Below are 24,943 nucleotides of genomic sequence, written 5' to 3' on the forward strand. Positions count from 1 at the left end.
CTTTTCTCACTCACTGAAAATGCTGCTGCAAAGAGCAGCATCATTTATCAAGAGTAATTTTGATCCTATCACCTCATTTTCTGTATTTCTTCTTTTTTTAATGTACTTTCAGACACACACACTGATCAATCAGTCTCGACAATGCTTCAGGTGTTTGTGTGCCAAGATCACTGCCAGCTCTGGTGACTGGTGTGACCTTAGAGATTGTTTGTATGGTTTTGTAGCTGTCTGCTGCATCCTAGACTCAAAGCTCCTTGGAGTGAGCAAGGAAAGGGAGTGATCTGCACTTTTCTCCCTTATTCATAATTAGTAGAAATGCAGGTTGATTTGCAGCCTGTCCTAAGGCCTGTGCTGCCATGGCTACATCATAATTGGCACTTCATTCCCTTAAAATGTGCTGAAGTATGTCTCAAGATCTGATGGGGGAAAACTAGGATGCTCCACACTGATGCTAAGGTGGCCCAGAGGACACCACTGTGTCCTGCTCGTGTGTGAGACCCAACTTAGTGTAATAGTTGCTGCCTATTCAAGAGTAATTTTGGTCCTTTCACACTTTGCACTACGCCTCTATTCCTTATGTCATATACACACAACACTGCAATTAAAATTCTGCTCTGATTTCCAGTACAAACCACACTGTATTAATGGACACCTTTATCCAAAATCTGATACCAGTTTTACTAATGAAATAAGAAAAGTGTTTCATGCATATAAAATTTTGATGCTTCCCTTGCTGGGATTTGTCTGTGTTAATGAAATATTTCGATTAACCTTCTGCTCTTACCATTATTTTACAAAATGTTCAAACTGAGCTGTTGACCAACTGAATTTGAGCTGGCTACCCACAGCCTTTACCAGTATTTCACAGAACTCATGCCCTCAAGTCCCCGTGCTCAGAGCTGTGCAAGGCAGGAGGATCTAGTTCCAAATTCTTTCTGCCACAGGTGGCATAACATGAAAATGAAGAGACTGAAAACAGGCAAAATCCATTTTCACTTCCATAAAAGGCAAATCCGGGGTAGGGAACAGGAGAGTTCAGGGTTAATGATTAATGGGCAAAGAATTTCTTGCAAAGCACTGCTAATTTTGTCCTTTTCCCACCTCTTGGCAGAATTTGGCAGAACTCTCATTCAGAGAAAGAAAAAATGAAAAGTTTGCAACTTCTTTCATTTCTGTTGCTTTCTTGTGTCATCGTCTCAGCAAATACATATGGAGGAAAGAAAAAAGGTAATATACTATCAAATATAAATAATGATCATGAACTTTTTTTAAATGTTTATGCTATAAAAATGTAGTAGTATTGACTGACTGATCCTCAGCATGTTGTGTTTGGGTACTGTGTTCCCTTAAACTATGGCATTTATAACTGTCTGTGTTTATTGGAAAATGCAGTTGTTTGTAATTACAACAAACATTTCTCAGTAGAAATCCATACATTTGAGACTATAGACTTCTGGTACTGTGACCCTTAACAAACTTCTGATGAAGCTAATTTTAAAATTTATTAGTTTGAAAACATACACTGGAGTGATATTGTCATAATCCTCTTGGGCTGGAAGTATTCTCTACAACAGATTCAGTCTCCTACTATGAATCAACATTTCTAGCTATCTGAGAGTGTTTAAGCTTTTATTTTCTGAGCTGCCTTTCATCTCAAGTGGGAGGAACATCTTGGAGTGAAAGAGATACATCTGCAGTATGTTTTGTAGAGCAGCACTGGGAAGGATCTCTGTCACTGGTTGTACACCCATTTCCTATGCATTTGTGTTATGCACATTGTGTCAGTGTCTGGGGGACTCTTAAGTGCATCACAAAACTGCATTTCTTGAAACCTCTCAGATGTGATTGACAAAGACAATTCCATGTTTGGCTTCATCATTGAGCCATACAGAGCAAGAATGAGCTTTCCTTCTTATTTAACTACATTTCTAATAGTCTAAGTCTGAAGGGGATAAATATAGTTTTCTCTTTAGCTGGAAATAAAGCAAGATGTGCACATTCACAGAAGTATGGCCTCTTTCAGTAGCTGTGTTTTGCATTTATGTTAATTTGTATTAACAGTTTTAGAAACCATTTGCTTTATATGCAATAGGCACAGTGATTTCAATCTACAGGAGGCAGGACCACCTTTCTTTGATTCCGCACATTAAAATTCCCCTTGGGTTTCATTTTGAACAACATAAAATCCTTGAATTAAAACACTATGAGAACTTAAACTGCAATTAATGCCATAACTTGGCCTGGTTTACCAGACAGCAAGATCTGCATATCTTTAACAGTTGCTGAACCTTAGAAAGCTGTTTAGAAACCATGATCAAATTCTGTATTTTTGAGAGAACCAAAAATTAGAGCACTAACTTTAATTTGAGGCATCTCACATAATCTTTGCCCAGATCTATCCAGATTCCACCGTGTGGTTAAAGTTTAGTTCACCATAAATACAAACACCAGGCAGAGAGAGGAAATCATTGTACCCCTGTTTTTTCACAGTCACAGGTCTTGCCTTATGCAGCTGCATTCCCCCACCCCACTATCTGTGGTACTGTTTATAGCAAGGCCAGTTGCTTCACTCTCTCCATCTCCCTTTCCCCTCATGACCTAGGACTCCTGTATCGATGGACTTCACTTGTTTGCTTATTGCTTCTGCAGTTTAAAACCTCACTTGGGACAAAACACAAGTGACATGTCATACTGACACTAGCAGATATGCCCAGTTCATAGCATGCTGAGGCAAGAGACGGATTTCAGAAGTAGAGCAGGTTCTCTTCTAAAAATGCAAGAAGACTCAACTGTATTTTCTTGTAGAGGCTATCCACAGCCCAACTAGATATGCTACAGAGGGTAGTTACAAGGTTAAAGGACCTGGTTTTCCATTATGCTGAACCTGGACCCTCATCTGTCAATTTTAAATCGGTCCAGCTCTAATTCCAACTATCCATTTGCATTAATGTATATTTCTGCAGCTTTCACTCCCTTCTTATCCTTCTCCAATCCAACCTCAGCCACACCAACCTTGTCCAGAAGATAATGGAACTCCCAGTTCTCAAACTTGCCTTATTTCTATGGTCATTTGATTTGCCAGCATAGCTCTGCTGGTTCTGTCTGTCCTCAATCAGCTCTGGTGTTTTGGCCACACTTAGTAACCTCAGGGAGTCTTTTTCTTCATTTCAGTTCCCAAGGAGGCAAATTCTCTTCCCACAATGGCTTATGCAAAGGACAATAAGGCATTATCTCTCACTAAGGAAGGGCAGCAAAGATTTTAGTTCTGCATAAGAGCCCTTTAAATGTTGTCAAGAGGAGACAGCTTTCAATGAGCATTGGATTTATTTTACCTGGATACCCTCGCACCTCGGAGCTCCCTTGTTCTTGCTTTAGCAGGAACTGCAGCAACAAACAGTGTAACTAAAGGGATCTGCAAGGCCTTCTCAAAGATGAATGTCTGGCATGTCATTCTAGCACAAACAATTGCTGTAAGGGAACCTTCCTCTAAAAGAACAATCACTGTGTAAGTAAAAGTCCTACTCATTCATTTGTACCCAGAAAATAATCAAGTCTTTTTTTTCTCTATCATTTTATCCACCTGCACAGTAAAAGAAATTACATTACAAAATCAGAATTTATAGGAATTAGACTGCAGTGGGTAAATCAATTTAGATAAGTGTAGGTAAACAATTTTTACAAAGTTATATAAAATATACATGCTATAGGTTCTTATTTTATACTTAATTATGTAGAACAAGATTTGCATTACCAAGCAAAAACATCCCATTTAAAACACACATGAGGTTATTCTTAAAAAAACACAGAGTGTTTCTGAAATATCATGGTTTTCTTGTACAATTATATAGCAGGAAAGAAGTTTGTAATTTTTGGCAAATGTTCATTATCTAAAAGCAGCATCCCGGAACCAGAAATAAGCACCTAAAAATAACATCCCTGAAGTTAAGCCAAGATGATTCTTTCTAAAAGCATGTGAAAAATGCTTCAACATAAGCTCCTATTTATTTTGATTCTTCTTCTGTAAACATAAAACTAGGTGGGAATATATTCAATTATTCCACTTGGTTGTGCAGAGCAGAGTTCTGCAGTGGCTGACATGAGAACTCCTGCTGTTGAGCCAGCACTTCTTACCTGACAGTCTCACAGCTGGCAGCTGAGCTGGACTTTTTTTTGCCCAAAAGAGAAAGGAAACATCTTAATTGTCATCCAGGTCTGCTGTGTTTTAAGTATTACAGTGCTAACATCTTAGTAATATAACATAGACCACAGGAATGGATTATAGAGAAACCTGAATAGCTGTTACATTTTCTTTATTCCCCAAGAGTATTACAGAGATATAAAAGGTGTGTTTGGTATATCAAATCCTCCAAAGCCTAGATAAAACTCCTCAATAAAATGCAGTCACACTATCAGATCTGAAGAACAAACAAAATAATAATTTCTACATGATGCTGAAAAACTATGAGAAAGGCAATAAACAGAAGATTCAAATGCCATTTAAACTGCAGAGAAAGAGAGCTAAAGTCTGCTAAGATGATGATATGGTTACCTTTGACATGGAAGGTGAATATCACTTTTACTGTCTAACAGTTCTTTAAAGTCTACCCTAAATGTAAAAATGTAGAGAAGACCTTCCTTTCAATTCCTTGAAGGATATTCAGTGTAATAATAACCTGTGCCTTAAGTTTTCATTAATTCTGTGTGATTCAGGTTTATATTAAATGACAGAAGAACAGACTAAAGCCAACAAGGCCACAGCAATCCCAGCCCACTTCCAGTTTGAGAGAAAGTGCTATGAAATGAAACTGGCTCCAAAAATTACTGAAAAAAAATATTCTTTTTCTCTCCCTCTTCTTCATATGCAGAAATATACCATGATTACAACCCATAGAAACAAGACTAAAACCAGTTAATATTTCTCATTTACTGCACTGGAGCTTGTGCATCACCTCTGAAGCTGAAATTCATGTCACTTCTAGTTAGGTCATTCAAGCAGGGATTCAGGAGCTAAATTTTATGATGTACCAAAATATTGGTCCAAGAAGTCTTGGAATTTGGAAGTTCAGATATCAGGGTACTAACCAGGCACACTAATGATCTAGGTTATGATATTAATAGAAGTTATAAAAAAGTATTTGCTGTCATTTTCTGAGTGGTTGTGTTTCAGATTCACTGTATCCATACACAGCTTTTGCAATGCTCTCAGGAGTCTTAGAATTCTATCAAAATTTCTATCATCTAAACCAGTTATTGCTCCTTTTGGCACCCAGAAAAATCTACAAATATAATTTCAGCCATCGATTTTCACTGCAGAGTCCAAAATACAACTGCAGTCTAACAGAAGGCCCTTTGCTTTTCCCATGACAAGAGACAATAACGGGAATTTGATTGACAAAGGAACTATCCATGCATGAAACAAGTTTCAATCTTTCTACTAATGCAAGTGACTGAACATCTTAATGAGGACCTTAAATTCACCAGAGGATTGCAATTCATATGACTTAAGCATTACATTCTTCTGACCACTGCTGTATGAACAGTAGCTGAACTCATGTGACACAAAAAACTTGCCCATGCAGAACAGTTCTTGGTAAGGTGGCACTGCAATCTAAGTGCTTAACTTATTTTCTTCCCCTTTCTCTCCAACTAGAGAAGGTTATAGTTAATTTTAAACATATATATATATGTAGTTCTGATGGAAAATAACTATCAATAAGAACATTCATTATTAAAGAGAACATTTTTCTTTTCTGCCTATTTTGTGTTTCACTCTAGGTTCATATTACACATTTCATTTTGGAAACCATAGTTAAGCCCAATCCATGTGGAGCTGCAGGGTTATTAATAGAGTTGCATCGACAGCAGTACAATAGTGATGATGTAGCTCATAACACCATATGGTCCCCTTGGGTGGCCTTAGCACAGTGACCTTTTTTCCTATATGTTAGCTAGAGCTTAGAGACTCTTTGCTGAAGATAAGTCAGACTCCTTGTACAGTGGAATAGCTTGGCAGCAGGTGGATGGGCCAGCAGCCACTTCCAAGCAGCATGATTAATATTTCCTGGCAACATAAGCAATAACTGGCAAAAGAGACAGAAGGGGCCATCTATCTGCACATGCCAGGACTGGGTGATAAAGTTCACTGCTTTGGCAACAGGCCAAATGTGAAATATAATTCCTGCAAAAAAAATTGTTTAATGTCTATATTCCAAGTTAAAAAAAATTACCACTTTCACACTTTGTAGTCTTTCTTCTAGAAAAATATGCTGGTTTTAAAGTTATATTACTATGACAACTCTCTTGCTTGTTCCTTTTAAATTAAAAAAAAAATTGTTAGAGCTGCTAATATCCTCAGAGAGCATTAACTGCACAGGATTGCACACCCTTACACATAACCACTGTGATCAGCCAACGAAAGCCTTTGCTGGTGCTGAAATGCTTCTAACACAAGATGGTTGTAGAAAGAGGAGCTGTTGCCTAAAGCTACAGAAATTCTCCTTTTTGCTTAGCCAGTCCAATAAAATCTATCTGAATCTTTTACCAATAATATTTGATACATAATAACAATACCAATAATACTTGGTTTATATTTGGGCTTCTACTTTGCCTCCAGACTTTGTGGTGTTGCTCCAGCTGCAACAAATGACAAAAAAGAAATCTAAAAATACTGGATATCAGTAGACAAGGTGTTTGAACACATACTGCTCTCTGGAATGAAAACAGCATGTCCAATCTGAAAAACCAATTTTTAGGAGAGAAACCCTCAAAACTTCTGCTATTTTGAAATATTTAATCCAAAAAGCATTTTCTAATTTTGCATAGTGCTTTACTCAGTAAGGGAAACTGATGGAGACTACTTCCAGAGGAAGGCACTGAACCAGGGAGGAGATGATGACAGAGCGGATCCAAGGACAAAAATAAAAACATACACATACGTTTGGTTTAATTTTGTGTCTGGAGCTGACAAATGCCCCTAAAATTCTGCTACACTGGCATGTTCTCCCAGATCTTAATGCTAACTTTGACAATAATTATAAAGAAACACTGCAGAGATTCAATTTTTCATTTTAAAATCTTCTGATGTTAAATCACTTGTGGTTCTACTTCATGCTTCTCAGGCTGAAAATAATCTGCAGTGTCAGACTGAAGGATTTTATTTACCCTTTCAAGTACCATTCTTCTCCCTTTCAGTGGGTCATAAGGGATGTCAGAGGACATCAATTAAGGTTTATCTTCATGTTTGCCAATCTGCACTTCCAAAAGTCCCTCAAATTAGAGATTCTGTCAAATTGGGGTGGGAGTGGTATGTATGGCTGTTCCTTAGTTGTGCTAATAAAAGATAAATATACTGAAAAACTACCAAATTACATTCTGATTTATTTACCAGGCAAATAATTGTCTAATAAATATACTGTCCAGGTAATTGTCATGACTTCAGACTAAAACTTGTCCAGAACTTATCTTTGATTGGAATTCTACAAGTTGTTATAAAAATACAAATAATTAAATTTTATGGACTTTCAGACAAAAAATATGTTAAGAAATTATATTCATGATTTAAGAGGGTAATATTTTGATTTGTTATATTCCCATTTGATTTTTTTGTGTGTTGTGGTGAAATAGTTTTCATATTTATGTCCCTTGTACTTTTAACTGAAAATGACAGTGCCAATGCCCTCAAGGTTTCCTTTTTAGGGGCTGACAAGAGGAAGGGAAGGGACATGGGAGATATTGATCTTCTTTTTTAAGGCAGAAATCTTTGGGCAACTTTTATTCACTACAAACAAAATATTTTGAATGGTATTATTCATGCCAGGCTTTCACCTGAGACCTTACAATCTTCTGAGAATTTTTTTAAAAATGTAATCATTTGTAAGAATGATGAATACTATCTAAAGCCCTATCATTTTTTTCAGAAAGCTACTGCATTTTTGAAACTGATTATTATTACTGTAACAGAATATTACTTTTAGGGCCTGAACTGTGAGGAAGAAATAATATGAATTAGCAGTGCTTTTAGGACACGTGGGAAAGGTTTGACCTCCAGTTTATTGTGCCAAATATATGGTCTGTAAACTCTTCATCCCCAAAACCTTCAAAAGCTATTGAATCAAGTCCTTAGTAGCTACTTAAACACCTTTTTCAATGTCTCAAACAATGCCTATTAATGCTGCCATATCACTCTTCAGTGATTCACTAGAGTCAGCACCTTCCAGACCTTTCAAACACCTGAACAATTTCATAACTGATCTTGACTAAAATAGCTTGTCTGTGACAACACATAAATTGCCACCTACACAACAGTGCCCGGCTAAACTACAAGGAAAGCTGACAGCCCTAATTGCATTTAATGTCTTTATGCAAATGAGGGTAAGCTGGATGAAGCTGTCCCAGAGCAGAGGTTTACCAGCAGGAACAAGACTTTCACAGATTGTATCTGTGTGGGATTCCCCAAATCTGCTTTTCAGGTTAAGGACCAACTGCAACCAGCAGACAAACAGAGTCTTCTCTGATGCTTGAAAGTAACCCCAAAGCAGTTTTTGCACAGTTTTCAAGAAATATGGAGGTGTTACATGGAGGATACATTCCTCCCCCCAGAGTACAGAGTAAATGAAGGGAACTGTGACTAAATTACAGTTGATTCTCTGGCCTGTTCTGCCAGTGTAGAAATGAGCAGAGCATACTGAAGAAGTAGCCTAGACCTAAACAAAAGAAAGAAAGAAGGGAACTTGGAATATTCAAAGATAAAGAACTCAGCTACCAGTGTAAAGCATTAGTACTGGATCTCTGCAGCACTAGAGACTGCACAGAAAGTCAGCTGGTACATCATCTGAAAATCCACTGTGCTCTCTATCCATCATGCTTACCTTCTGCTTACCTGGGAAAAGAAATTAAAGCTTGTTCTTTTAATTGGGAACAGTTTTTTTTGTAAGGAACATCATAAATCATTCTTTACTTAGTAGATGAAATCAGAGAATCATGAAATCTGAGATACTAATAAGCTGTTTTTATCGGTCATCTTTGTCTATAGCTTACCCAATAAAGCTCTAAAAAACATTCCAACACAAAACATTCCAGTGTGCAGTGCTGAAGTTACTCTTCTGTTTTCCATTGACCACTATGATGCAATTCAGCCACGTCTACTCAAACTGGGCAGCAGGTACTTGGTGATCCCCAGGCTTGCTGGGTTCCTGCAGTCCTCTGCAGTGAGAATAACTGGGCACTGCCTTAACCAGAAAGTATTGCATCTGACCTGCTGACCTGCACTTATTGCCCTCTAGGGCACACCAAGGTCAGTACAGAAAAAAGGAACACTGAAACCTTTCTTGCAGCCACTAAGCTGCCAGCATTTCAAATACCACCAAACACACAGAGAGTGTGTGCTAAGCATGACATTTTGCTTACTACAAATGAATTGGTGACCTTCAGCCTGTGTTCTACACCAGTACAAGCTGTGTGTCCCACAGAGCTTTGGGATTTTCACATTTCTCTTAGGGCACAGACACCTCTAGGATTTGCTCTTTTCAAAAGCTTTGTGTGCCTTTCCTCTCTGCCAGAACATTTCTGCATCCCAACAGCAATATCCACACTGTTTCCTGGGCAGAGGAGTTCAGCAGGATCCTGATGGATGCCATTTCACAGTCTTAGTCTCTTCTCACATACTCTGTGACCATAATGTGACCTTTAATAAGTTAACTTAAAGGAACTGTAACTTTTCCAAGAAACTTCAGCCAAGGAACACGCCTCTTGGCACACTCTGGTTTGGTAGTGCCAGTGTCACCTCAAAGAAATGCAATGGAGATTCAGATCTGACAAAATGGACAAAACTCAGAGTCTTTGATCCAGCTCACAGAACAGACAGTTGTGCTGCTTACTATTTTAATCTCCCTAAATCATAGCTCACAGTAAATGGCAATGGGAAGGGCTGCTGAATACATTGTGTTCTTCTAGCTGGAATTTTAAGTAGCAGGAATTAACACAGTTATCACAGAGATCCTTAGAAAATAGAAACAGAAGCAGGAGTATGACATACTATTCCAAGAGGAATCTTTGCATCCCCCTTCTTCCAAACCCATTTCTGGAATTTCAGTAAATTCGTAGGATTTGCACTTTGGATTTGTTTAGTTTTTCTCTTATGATTCGATGCCCTTCTCTGTCCTTCCAGTCTAGGTTATGAGAGTTATGTATATCCATAAAAAATCTTCACCTTTATAAAACATTAAGTTCTAGTCAATTAATTCCATTGAGGATACCTGCATGGCCTTAAGATGCACGTAACTATTCATTTAAATGAAATGTTACTCCCATGAACACCACCAAAAGACCTGATATTAAGTTATTAGTTACTTTCCATCTATGAAGTATCAATGTTAGTTCTTTAAGTGGCTTTAAAAAAAAGAATCACTTTGGATATTTTGAAAACTATCATCCTGATGTGCAGAAGGGAACAGAATTCTCAGACACCAGAGAGTTAATGCTGCATCTGCTCAGGGCCTGGGTGCTCTGAGCTCACAAGGACTTCTCACAACCCATCCATCACATCAGCATTTAGCACTCTGCAACCTCAGCACTTCATTGCTTCTCATCCTCCCCTTAGACATTCTGGACCAAGTCCAGAGTAATCCAAACAAATGGATCTTGGGTCTTTAACAAGTGATTAAAGAATCTTTTACACCCACCCTGTAACATACCATAAGTCATAATTCAGCTACTGACTAGTTGTATTTGTGTTTTTCAAAGTAAACACAGTCACACAACTTAACTGTTGTACTACAGGACACTCTGGATCCCTGGAATTTCCAGATGGAAGACTGTTTGTTTCAGATATTCCTTTATTTCATCAAAATGTAGTAGATTTCCCCATGGATTTCTGTGAGCTGACGCTGCCTGGATATTTCTACCTTCACTGTATATTGTACACTCTTGGATGCTGTGGGTAGTTGGAAAATGCAGTAAACCAGCATTTTTCCTCTTGCTGTGTAGCAAGTTAGTCCCTCAATACATGACTGTGTTCCTGAGTAAGCTTAATTGATCATAATAAGGCAATCAAATGTGAATATTTTTTGCTCTTTGATTTCTAGAATGTCATTTAACAGTATAACCAAAATGAGACTAAAGACATGAGTTATGCCAAATTAGAAATCTATCAGAAAATCAAATATTAATATTAATGAAAGAGAAGGGGTGACATTCTGCATCTGCCCAGCTCTGGAGAAAAACAAGGCCTCAAATACTTGATTTTTTTGTGCTTTGTATTTAGCCAGTGCCCAGTGATGGTAGACATTTTAAAGTCCAAGGAAAGGCTGTGGTTCATTACCCACTTGGTGACATTAACAACTTCAGCAGCCCTTGCCTCAGGCCACTGGTGCAGGTACTTCCTGAGCCTCTCCACTGTGCCAGTACAGCTGCTTAGTCAGAGAATGATTCTGCAATTTTTCTTGCAGCCAATCAGCCTGCATACTGGTCCAGTTGAAAAATAATCCTATTTCTTTCTTGTGATCCTACTTTTTAGCTGGATAAGCTCCCTGATCCTGTGCACTCTGCAACTAAGTGACCAGCTGTGCTGGGCCAACGACGGGGACTACAGGAGGTCAGGAGTGAGGGGGTGGAAGCAAGACAGGGAAGAATTCTGCTTAGAGTTGCTTGGGCTGCACTGAAGCCAAATGTCCAGTTAGGAACTAAACAACCTAACCATTGAGTAATATTTTTTAAAATTTTTTTAAGTTTTTAATCTCAATTTTAAAAAATAAATAAGCCTGCTCCCTTACCAGGCTTTCTATCATCAAATTTAGGCTCTATTAGAAGTTTAAAGATTCTTTCCTCTCTTCTAATTTGATTGCTTTTCAAAAATCACTTTAGCAAAAGAAAGGGAACTCAGAAAAAACCCTAATTTATCATTCCAGCTCATAAAATAATGTAACTCGTTGTTCTCGCTGGTGTTAATAATATTTATTTTGGAAAGGTCTAGGGCAATATCCTTGAAAACACAATTGTTTTCTGCACCATCAGCAACCTATTAGCCAGAAAAAATAAAAATTTTGTACTTCGGAGCTTTTTGGGTACTTGCTCAAATTAAAGCTTTCATTTCCCTCATACCCTCCATACATATTTCAGCAAATTAACCATGGAAAAAGTTCCAAAATTAGAGAGACAAGGTTTAATTTTTAACAATCCAATTCCTAATCTAATGTTTTCCTATTGTTACTTCTGGATTTAACAAGGCTATTTAGCCTACAGGAGAAATCCTTTTAATAATGGAATTCTGGTGTAGTATTTTTGGGAAATCTCTGCCTTTTTTCCTCTTGATTCTCCAACACCACCCACTTCTTTTTCCTCCACACACATGCACCCACTTAGTTAATTGTGATCACTAAACACAGACACATGTGGGCATGAGAGTCCATAATCAGACAGGCACAGAAACAAAATCTCTATCCTTCAAGGACAGGGTAAATTCTGTCAGGCATTTTAAAGCCAAGGCAGGTCATTGAAGTTATTATTAGCACTAATTAGCACTCCCACAAGCTGTTGAATTCTTTACCTGAAGCCAAAGGCCACTCAATATGGTGCAAAATTTGCTCACATCTTTGAAAGAATCAGCGAATTGGCTCCTCTGTAGGAACACAGGGTTGGTCCATTGCATGTGAATAGGCTTTTGGTAAAAATATGTCTGATCCATGTACCAAAGGATCTACAGAAGCAGAGATATGATGAAACTGTTCCAAAACAAAGGAATTCTACAAATGTCTAAACAGATTTTGTGAGAAAAGGAAGACATCTGGCCTTACTTATTATAATGGTGCTGTATTTTAAACTTTCTAGCAGGTTTCAGACAATTCATCCCCCATCTCAGCTACACTGCTGTTCTTTTAAGTTAGTGTTTTATGTGGGAATTTGAAGACAAGTCTGTATGAAAATTGATTTTTTTCCCCTTGTGAGCAGCCTTCCCTTGAGAATGAGAGATCTGAACTGAATCACTGAGCTCCAAATAAAACACTGATCCTAATTTTGACAGTGGCTAAGAACTGATGAAAGCCCAGTGAGCCACCTCTTTTGTATCTTAAGCACATTTCTAACAAAGTGCCATAACGGGGAAGCCTGGCAATAGCTCTCATTAGTAAAAAGCACTGCTACAGGGCAGTAGAAGGATTTATTTGAAAGAAGGGAGAAAGAAATGTGTTAGAATCAGCTATTTTGGGTCTGTAAAATAATCCACACTATGACCTTTAGTCTAGAGGTGAATTTTCTACAAAAGTAAGCAAACTTGTACCAGGAGTCAAAAAGTAACATATTATCAAAAATAAAATTAGCAAATATTTACTGTAGAACCTACTATGCAGGAGCCTGGCACCTAAAGGATTCCCCTCCAAAAACAAGTCACTATCCTGTGTGGCAAGAAGTTGGAAACAATGAGGAGTCTTGAAAGGTAACAGGCAAGATGTTTCTCCAGCTATCATTCCTTGCAAAAGTGAAAAGCAGAGAGTGAGAAACACAGAACAAACACTGCTTTAAAAAAATCCAGGCCCAGCTCAGTGCAGATTGACAAGCTGCAGCTCTTCATTAGCTGGACATGCAACCCAGCATCCAAATGCCATCCAAACTGGGGGCTTCCTATGTCACCCTGAGCTGTATCTGAGTTTGTGTCTGTCACAGAGGCTGCAGCTTCACTACAAGCTCCACTTGGCCATGCACTGTCACACTGAACACATTTTCATCCAGCCAAAAGTCAAATCACAGAGCTGGAGACAAGGCCCTCAGGATCTCCATCGGTCCCTTCCATGGGACACAACACATCCCACTTTGTGGTTGCAGAGGTCAGCCAGCCCCTTTTGACTTTATACCATCCTTAAGGCACCACTCAATATTTTAAAGAACTCTGCAGCTCTGAAGCACCAGTAATATTAATGGTCACAATTTTAGCATGATCAGTATTATTACCTCTGCTTTAAATTAGGCACCAAAAAACACTGAGCTTCCAGTTACTATGAGACAGCATTCAATGCCAGGACTGGAATCCTTATTTTTAGCCTCCTGGTCCCATTCTTGAAGCATTTGCTTTGTCATACTGCAGCCAGAAATGCATTTCCTCTAAAACTAATATACAAACAGCATCAAAATTTTGGCCTTCACTCCCTGAGTGATAGTACCATTATGAAGATGAATCAAGGTCACTGCTTTTTTATTTGTGTTATCCATTTTTTGAAAAGGAAGCCCCACAAACCGAGATGTGACACTGGTTGCTGATGGAATCTCTGTCATTTTCTTCAATTTGCAACAATTTGTAGCATTTTCATTATTTAGAGACTTGATTTCCTGACACCAAGGTACAGCTACAAGGTAAATTTCTGGGAACACACAAATGACATAATCTATTTCCTTTAGTATGATGCCAGCAGCTGAAGGGTGAAATAATTGCCTGGAAGTGCACTGAGTTGCTTCATTCTGCTAAACCAATTAGGATAATGGGAATTCTGGAACTAAATCCCTAGACACCTAACTAAAATTAAGCCTTTTAAACACTGTGACAGAAATTAATGTCAAATGCTTCAGGAACACTTTCCCTCATGGAGACAAACCTCTCTACCAAAAACAGCATTGCTAACTCATAATTAACTCTCAGAAAGGAAAAGAGCAAAATTTTCTAACTGACTGTGATGATTCTCACACAGTTGGCTCATTGACAAGCCTTTTCTAAGGTTACAAAGTTAAGTAAAGGTTGCCAAGCACTGGTAGTATAATAGGACCATGGGATGCCTTGGATGTGCATTTAGAGATTCCATTTACCAAATAAACAGGAGGTGGACAGATCCAAAGAATGAGGATGGTGCTTATTTTAGGAGACATTGCAGATGGTTTCCAGTTTGTGTTTCAACAAAAAAATTGTGCAAAATTAGAGAACTGAAAACAAAAATCTCTCTTTTTGTTATTGTGATGTGAGGGATCATGATTTTGTTGTCTCAGGGCTAGAAGGCATGTATACTACCCTGGCCAGTGAACACCTTTAAAATGAAAATAAGCAAACATTAAATGCATATTTATAAGCAAACAAAACTCAGACGAGTGTGAGCATTAAAAAGTGTTTCACTCACAATTTCACTTAGGAAGGATTATTCACAGTATCTCTAAATTGCTTTCACTAAATTAAGAGTCACGTGTTGCTGTTGTATCTTTGAACTTTTTCCATATGTTTTAGCCTGGATCAATTCAAATGTTTAAGGCATTAAATATACTTTGAACAACAGCTGTTAGCTCAGAGGAGGAATCTGACCCTATAAGAAACTCTTTTGGCATACTCTGGTATTCACCTGACGTTTCCAGGCAGCCAGTACATCTGTGGGTGAATTCAGAGGGTCAGCATAGTAAAGGCAACAGGAAAAGCCAGGGGATTATTAAATACATAGAGAACAAACAACTAAAGAATTTCAGACTTTGCTTATCACACCTAATCTCCAGTGTCAAGATATCTAACCAGCTTGTCTTCTGTATCACCCATGCAAAATTGAGGAAAGCAATGCTGAGATAGCTATGCTTTAAAATAATGCTTTAAAATCTCTGTCTTTACCAAAATTATTCTGTTTCAGAAGAACATAATCTTTACCACTCTAAGTGAATTTTTCTGTCAGGAAAATAACTTTTCCCTTTTCATCAGTGTTGACACATCCTGTAATCTACCCTGCATCAGTTACATATGAGCCACCACACAAAGAGATTACACTGACCATTATCCACTCATCATGGAATAAGATGATAAGCAGGATTCTAAAGGGCAAGACTTGTTTGTAGTTTCCACCATGACCAAACCTGAATGTTCCAATCCTTTGCTTTTCAAAACAAAAATGATGGTTCTCTCTGTTCACTCTCATTTTACCTATTAGGAGTCATAGAAACATGATCAAATATGACAATCTTTTCTTAACAAGGTATCTTTCCATAGTCAGAAGAAAAGTGTTCAAGAGCAGCAGAGGAAATGTTACATGAAAGCCTAGATTCCCAATTCTTACCTGAGCACTCTGGTTTCCTGAACCTGCTCCATCCCAGGGATTTTTGTCAGTTTGCTCCATTCCATAGAAATCCAAACTTAGGCGACTTCACCATTTCTATCAAGTTTGCTCCTGGAAAAGAAATAATCCAATCAGAGGAAGGAGATAAAAAGAGATCTGATCAACAGGTTTAGAGTTCTTTATAATACAGGGCATTTCCCACAGTCTCCATTCCTGACCACTAAGTCAGAAAACAGAAAGACAATTCCTGAACACAGTAGTACATGAAGATTAAGCTCCTGGAATTGGGCTACGCTCTTGACACCCTGACCAAGCTCTTAAATAACAGAAATGATACAATCCTCTGAGAAGTTTCTCGCATTGTGAAGTAGTCGGATAAAATATTCATGTTCTTAAATAGAACTGCTAATAAAAAAATAAGTAAAGGCTGGTTGTCAGCCCTGCTTGCAATATGGTAGTGAAATGGGAATGAAAGCAATAGAAAATAGCATGCCAACAAGGGAATTTGAAAGCAATGAAGTAAATTTATATTTGTTTTATATTTTGCTTTATCCTTCACTGGTTTTAAAACTAATTTTTATTAACTTTATCACCTGAGACTGAAAATACATACCTCAAATATGATAAGCAAGAAAAAGGCCCCAACATTCAATTAATAAAAAGACATTTTCTTCCTGCTTTGGTTTTAGTTTTGGCTACACACTCCAATGCAGTATTGTGACTGAATATAAAAACAGAACAAGGAATTTCGTACTTAATCCATAGTCTCCCTCAGCTTCCACCAGAGTATGAATTTATATACTAAAAGGACACGGTTTATAAGAAAGGCATTAGAAGTGCATTTTACTTTATCTATTATTTCTCCTTTGAAAATATATTTTATTTGCTCTAAATACTGCTTCTTCTCCATTACCAGCTAGTCATCTTGTTATAGGGTCTCATAACTACATCATTCATCAAATTAAGATTATGTTTACTGCAAGAGGCCCCCCAGTGCAATAACAGCATATTTGAGCAGTGAGACATTGGGTGTAAAAGACCAAAGTGAGCCCACTCCAGGCCCCTGTGGGAGGGGAGAGCTTGGGAATCGCTCTGGACTGGGTCTAGTCTAGTTCTGGGGATGAGCACCCATCAGAAGCTGGAGCACATCAGGTACACTGCCAGGGCACAGGGTTTGGTGTGGATTGCTCTGCGAGGAGTCTGCTTTGAGTGCTCCCAGCTTGCTCCTCAGTGCAAACACAAGCATGGAAAGATGGGCAGATTTGTTGTAAAAGTGATCTCCTGTGAGAGAACCACAAATCCAGCCAATGGATTCCTGTGACCCATCCCCACTTAAGTCTGCACTTTTTCTAGGAAGGCTACTTTTGACACTCCTGACTTTAAAAAAGACAACACCACCAACAAAACAACAATAACAAAAATAAGGAGATGGGGGAGACAAAATGTCAGATGAATTAGACCACTTGATTGCTGCTGGCAGACTTTCTATGCTTGCTTTCTACCACACATATTTTTTCATATCATTCCCTTTCATTGTGGGGCTGGAGAATACCTGTACCATAGAAAGAGCGAGACAAAGCCTCCACAGTGAGAATTTAGGCTCATTTAAAATAGCTTTGAAACATGGTCATATCCCTAAAAATCCATTTTTTGTTTATTTTATAATGGGCTCAATACTTCCTAAACCTATTTATAAATTCCTTCATCTTACACATGCTGTATCTTGCTAACAACATTTTATTTTTAGAAAATTCCCTTGCCTGACAATTTTGCAGACTTGACTCAACCAGTCTCCTGATAAATTCAAATTAAAAACTTGATAATTAAATACGGAGAAGTATTTCATCCTGTCATAATCTTTGACTGTCTGAAACATCAGAAGCTGTTATAAGGAAACTGATTTGTCTCCGTAGCAAAAAAAAAAATAAAAAAATCTAGAAGCTTGTCTGCTTTAATTAATCTGTTGCAAGACAGCTTTCAGAGGAAGGCCCAGCCACTCAGGCAAATTTTAGGCAATCTCCATAAGGTTTGAAGAGATGTTTTTTCTCTCATTTTGGCACTGCCACTGGCTCAAATTCCAACTCTCTTGCTCCTTTAGCCAAGGTGCTGTTTTCCCCTACACTGCAGAGATGATGGGCCCCAGCTAACAGTTCCTGTGGTGCATGTCAAATTGACGTGTGTACTAATATGTTTTATTCACAATTTTTAGAGTTTGAAGTTAGATTAAATGACAAACAGAATAATACAGATAGTGAATCACCAAAGGAACTCCTTATTTGCTGAGCTATACTTTTATCAGAGACCCTGTAAGTCACTTGAAGCTTGTCCGTGTCTCCACACTTCATATTTCTTCCTCCAAGATACTCTGCCTTCCCTTTCAGTAAATACAGTCTGCACAGTCCTACTGAAAGTTAACTTTCTATTCAAGTTGGCAAACAGGCCAGCTATTGTATCCTCTCTGAATACTGCTTTTATCTGACAGGTCTGTGAGTCAGCAACATCTCCCTTAAATACCCACTCCCAGTATCACATGCACAACCACCACAGCATCGTGTTCAAACCAATGATGCTCAGCAAATATGCCCTGGGCACGTCTAGTCCCAGACTAGCACCAACAGGATCTAAACTCATAAAGGCTCATGCATATCTCCAAGCTACACTGACTTAATTTAGGCCTCCAGATGGAGTTATCTTTCCAAGCAAAGCACACCACAGTTAAGTTGCAAGCCTCGTAGGTGTGGGAAGAAAGGAGGCAGCCCAGGAGTGCTGCTGTAATGGAATACTGTGTTTTCACACCTACACCACATTTACTGGATAAGCAACTGTGCAGGATTGTCCGGGCATGTTCCCTGCATGCTGGCCAAGCTCTTTATTTGCTGACACATTCCCGTCCTACAGAGCCAAGGACAAGATTAAGAAAGCTGACTCAACCGTGCCTGTGAGGTTTAGGGCGCTTCAGTGCCAGTGAGCAGCTCTGCTACAGTAAACTTTAAATGTTTTACTGCCCAGCTACATTGAAGAGAACAGAACAGCATCTCACTGGAGGAATAAAGGCAACAGGAGAAGCTCTTTTGGGCTGTGGCTGCTGCTGTCTCACACCAAGCCCTGGGCAATCTCTGCCCTTTGGGATCATTTTGTACTGCAGAAACACTATGGAACGTGATTTGTGTCCAAAGGAATATATGGTCCAAACACAACTATTGCAAGATTACGAATGATTTTTTTACTAATAACTTATTAGAGAAAAAGAATGGGGAACTTATGAAAATTTTTTTCATTGTTTTCCCCATTTTGCTTCCATTCCAGACCCAACAGACTGGCCTGGTTGCTCTTCTTCATTACAGTAGATAATAATATCCCTTGAAATGATTATGAACCAACTATGGACTACACTGGTTCCATCTGGACTTCAGGATAGCAGAAATACCAGTGGGTTGTCAGCCCATAGCTGAGAACTTCTGACCTCAGTTCTTTCAGCTTCGTGTCAGGGACAAAAGAGACAAGCAAATGTGGACTAGAATTTCATTTTCTAATGGCATGGTTATAGTCCTTATAGTCTCCACTTCTCCTCTAATAAGAGGGAATATTTCATTCTATCTAGAATTTGGAGGAAAATATTTAAATTATATTTTTTCCTCACAAATATTTCAGGCATATATTTCAGATAAATAACATTTCATTATTTGAATTTGTCACTGAAAGCTGAGCTCAGAGAACTCTATTAGGGACTTAGGAATTATTCTCCATAAATGAAGGAAACATGTCAGTTCCATCAAGTCCATCCAGCAGATCACAGAATAGAATCTAACAGATAAAAAGCAATTAAAATTTAATTTATGGTTATTTCATTTCCACTCGGTTCTAGTTGGAACTGCAAACATACTGAAGCACTGTGAGAAATGCTGCCCTGCCCTTGTGGTCTCTCTTGGGATTTCTGGGATGCTTCCAGTGTGTTCTGAAGTTGGCAGTCTGATATACCAGGAAATACACACAAAAACACGTTAAATGTGGCAGACTAGGAAAGGTTTTGGCAAGGGTGGGTGAGCATCTCCCAGGACAGTTTTATAAAATGAACCATTATGACAGAGGTTGCATAAACAAGTGCAAACCTCTTATGTCAACCAATTATTCCACGTGTCCTGAAAAGGTCTGTCCGGCTACGGTGGCAGCTACAAAATGCCTGTGGAGCAGAGCCTGCCCATATAAATAAACTCATACTTGTGTAAGATTAAGAGCATTAGGTTTGTTAATAAAAACCAAAATAATCCCTACCTCCATTCCCCAAAAGCCTTTGTTTAGGATTAAATAAATTGCAAAGCTGCTAATAAAAGCAGCAATAAAGCTGAAAGACTGAGAAAGAATTATGCTTATGACAAAATGAACGTTCATTTTAAGGAATAATTATCCCTATATTTCAACAAATGCACACCAAAAGTTGGCCACAGCACAGCTACTACGTCAGGTCTGTGCAGCACCACAGAAACAAGAATAAAATTCAGAATACTTAGAATATCAACACTATAATTACACAGCAGCATAATTACAGCTAATTACCTTAAAGGTTAGGAATGAACCTGTGTAAAATAAAGGAAATTCTTCTTTTAGTTAATGGAAGGTTTGGCTTATAGATTTGTCAGGCCCAGGTAGGAGAAAATGTATTTCTCTTTTAAAAACTAACATGCCCTTTATGTGAATCTATAGCAGAAAATTATGGGAGTTATTAAACTCACTGTAGAGGGGTAATAGATGGTTCTAATTCAAAATAAACTGAGTAGAGTGTGACTTTTGCTGCTTGCAGTGGCAGTTGTTTAGTTGAGGCAGTCTCCCATAAATCTGAACAAAATCCATGATGCTGCTGCAAAACAAAATGAAAAACAAAGGCAACAAATAGCTTCACTTCCATTTATAACAACTGACCCAGGCCCCATGGAAAACATGTGATATATCTCCAGCTGAGAGCTACAGGGGCCTGGGAAGTGATGATATACTTCCCAGCACTCAGCACAGTTGCACATGGACTGTCTATTATCAGATGTAAACTTAAAAATAAAAAAAAAAAAAGAGCATCACAAAACAAAACAAAACCCCCCTGACAAACAGCCAAGCCTGAAATGTCAATTTAATCATTAAATGCAATCACAGCAATGTACCATCAGCAATATTAGACACTGTACAGAAAATGGATCAATAGAAAAAGCCTGGAAAGTGCAGAGCAGAGGTAGTTGCCCATCGCTGTCAATGACAGCAGCCAATGTGTTCCTCACAATCAATTTGATTAGAAATTCTCAGATTGTCTCTGTTGTCCAGATTGCACCAGGAACACTCAAAATAGGCAGGATAACAATCATAGCACTGAACTAAAATTGGAGTGGGAGGGGGTGTTTTAGGTTTTTTTTCTTTAAAGTTCTCTTTGGATTTCGTTTCTTCAATTAGCTCAGTATAAGTTGGGTTTGGGGTTTTTTTTGTGTAATTAAATTATCATAAGCCATCTTCTGCTACTTTCCACTGGCTTATCACACTCTTGATGGTTGATGGAAGTTATTTATGTTTCTTTCTTTCCTTAGGTTAAGTCACCTAAATTATTAAGACTTTACAGAATGAATAATTAAAGAAATAAGTAATTTAGTACCTCCCTAACATTTCAACAGAAATACAGTAGCATTTTCCTTCACAGGAAAATACATATAATTTCTCAATTCCTTTTGAGAAATACTTACATTAACGCTCCTAGAAAATCAATAATTCTAAAACCAGAAGAAAATAATGGAACCTCTACAATGACTTCACTCACTGCATACTTTCTTTTAAAATTTACATTTCTTAAACATGCCAGGTCAAATCAATTCATAGCTTTTTATTAACCTGGCCTTCTTGCTGAGAAGTAACAGCTCTCAATAGCAAATGTCATCACCAACAGCGAGAGTTATTATCTACATGTCTGCCTAGCTGCTTGTATGTCTGCACTTTTACCTTGTTTTCTCCTCATATTTATTCTATCAAAATCAATATGGTCACGAGTAGCCACAACACTGAGCTTCTGCTAATGCTCACTGGAGTTGGAGCTATCAGAATACTTTATTACCACAAAGTTGTTTGGTTTTTTGTTTGTTTGTTGTTCTTTTTCCAAAACAGAGGCAAGTTAGTACTTGGAAAAGAGAACACAGCAGTAACCTTCACAAGCAAGATCTCATGTCTGCTGTGAACCACGGCCAAACTCACCTGCTTATTTATTACAAAATGACTCATTAACCAAGATTTCCTCCTAGGATCCCCCAAATCTATTGCCCTGTAGTTTCAGTCTAGTAACAACTAATTCTCTGTTGAATTAGGTTCAAATATATCCTCTATTTTTTCTGCTAGAAATAAATTTTTCAACTGTCTGGTCACACAGTACAAAAATTATTGCTAGCAACATTCTTTTTTTTATGATTTTATCATTCTTGAACATTTTTTTCTTTTTAATTAAAGCTCCGGTGTTAGTTTTTAAAGAAAACAAAACAACACCCACAATTCCCTGGCTAAAAATCATCCTGTGTTCATTTCTTCTGTCATTAAAGAATAGAAAGAAAATAGTTCTTACAATCAAAATCCATGATGGGCACTATAGACAGGAAAAAAATTCCAGCAGCACAGACAAGAGTCTGATGAGCTGGTCTAGGGAATGTGGATGCTTAGACTTTTGCTCCTCTGTCACTACACCATTGACTCCCACATTGTCCTAGATATCAGTATGAACACACTTTGTATTTATTTCTCTCCTCATGGCAATGTGAGGAGCACTAGAACAGTGAATCAGTGACACAGAATGTTTCTGCTGTCACTATTCTCTGTCAGTGAAGGGCAGAATGCTGGCATTCCAGACTTCCTTAACCAAAAATTGTGTCCAACTGTCCATGCTGGTTTCATTACAGTGATGAGCCTTTGATAAACCCAAGAAAACTGTTGCCTCAATGGAGTAAACTGGGTTTTTCCTATAGATTTTTTTCTGTGTTTCTCAGTACAGGTCTCCAAGGAGAACCTGAGAACTGGATGGTGTGACTGTGGTCTCAGTCTGTGCCCCCTTGTCACAGGGCTGTGGGGTTCCTTCAGCAGGATTCACTGGCCTACCAGCAGCTATGAGGAAATTTGGCTTTCATTAGTATGCTGGTGATGCTGAGCTCATTTCCCATTTTTTACCAGATCAGAAATGCCATTCTACAGCCAAGATGTACACGTGAATGAGAACAAACTTGGCTGAAGCTGACTCTGCAGTCAACAAAGGCACTGCTGGCAGTTGGCATTGAAATATTCACATTATTCCAGCCTAAAAAGCAGTCTCCACTCGGAGACAACTTCTTCTATCATGCAGAATTATACTGACCAATTAGCAGAGGTGATGGTGAATTTGGTTTGGTCTGGTTTTTGACTGTCAAAACATGAAGAGATTCAGAGAGACTGGAGAGTCCTCAGCTCTGGAACTTGTTCTGAGGACAGGATGAATGTTCCATGTGCAGCACTACAAACAGCATCTTTTTTGAGAAACCACATGTCACTGTGCTATATTTGGTTGCTCTGCTGTATGACAGGGAAGATTTGAATTGCATATGGGCATGTGGATTTACTCAGGCCACATAAAACAGCACAATGCAACAAGAGGCTATATTTCCTAAAGCAAATATTAAACACAATGTGGGGTTTTTTTAAATGAGGATCTGATATGAATGTTTACTGGATATTACCATAGCTCAGAAGAGAGGGACTGGAGGAAAAGGAAATTATGCAGTGAATTAGAAAGAGGAGACAGGGAAAACAAAATGGTCTGGTAGTGTATAAGACTATCACCTTCTGTGACTTAGCCACATAAACTGTGGTTATTATAACTTTTTATGTAAAAACTTACTTAGCTCTAAGAATTCTAGGCTGAACTCAAATGTAGTGCCACATAACAAAGCTGATAAATTCACCTACTTGGTGTTCCAGGCATGACACACAGTGAATCTCCAGAAGTTACTGAATCCTTACCTTGGACATGTCTCAGGCCACAAACAAACACCTTGCTGAGTCAAGGAGCACTGCCTGTAGCACTCTTCCCACTTCCATCATTTCCTGACACTTTTTACTTTCCCCTTTTATCCAACTCATGCAGTAAGTCAGTTCACATAAGCATGCCCTAATTTGTTTCAAGCAATATAAATTAGAATAGTTTAAACAGTTAAAATAGGTGATGTGAGGTAACCTAGCTGTTTTTCCTTGCAGCAATTAGGCAATGGTCCAACCTTGGAGCACTGGCAAGAGAACAGTAAGGGTGGTAATTTCTGACTGGTGGGAGGTGACAAAAAGGTGGAGGTGGTAACCTCTTTGGTGGTACAGATGGATGCAGACAAGGATGCCAGTCCACTGCTGTAATATGCACTGAATACACTCAGAGGTTCTTATATACAAAGGAAACTCTGCATCCAAAAGATTTTGTTTCTATTGTTACAGAAGTGTATTTAAAAAAAAAAGAAAAAAAATGTGTTTTTTAACCTGCAAAGTGAATTTATATATAGTGAAAAGAAAGATGCCTTCTGGAATAACCTTTAACTACTGTTCTGTACAAGATTTCCTCCTATTTTGTGTCTTTAATTCTTTGCATATGAATAGCAGTTCCACCTTCTTTGCCCTACAAAATATGACAGATTCTAGACAAAACATGCCAACTAAAGTCAGAAGCATGAGTTGTAGTGTTATGTGCACCACCTATGCACAATATGGTAAAGTAGCTTTTGACAAACTTGAGTAGTTAAGAGGATAATGCAGAAAGGTAATCTCCATATTTACACACTCGGGTTTCCTTTTCCCCAGTTCCTGTTGTGCCCCCACATTCCAGAGAACTGTAGTGAGGAGATTTTGGTCTGCAGTGGCAGCCAGCTGTTGCTGTGTCCCATGGAGTGCCCCTGCCAAGAATATTACAGGACTGAGCC

At 38.3% G+C, this 24,943-nt stretch overlaps 1 protein-coding gene across 1 annotated transcript in view; it reads left to right on the top strand.

The window, feature by feature from the left end:
- Positions 1-1,083: 1,083 nt before the first annotated feature.
- Positions 1,084-24,943, top strand: part of LIPC (lipase C, hepatic type) — a 52,059-nt gene continuing 28,199 nt past the window's right edge. The window contains exon 1 of the mRNA XM_018069821.2: positions 1,084-1,227. Coding sequence (XP_017925310.1) covers positions 1,146-1,227 — 82 coding nt within the window. The 5' untranslated portion in view covers positions 1,084-1,145. The remainder of the gene's footprint in view (positions 1,228-24,943) is intronic.

The sequence above is a fragment of the Manacus vitellinus genome, unplaced genomic scaffold, assembly GCF_001715985.3.
Source record: "Manacus vitellinus isolate BGI_N305 unplaced genomic scaffold, ASM171598v3 scaffold_16_pilon, whole genome shotgun sequence".
NCBI classification, from domain to species: Eukaryota; Metazoa; Chordata; class Aves; order Passeriformes; family Pipridae; genus Manacus; species Manacus vitellinus.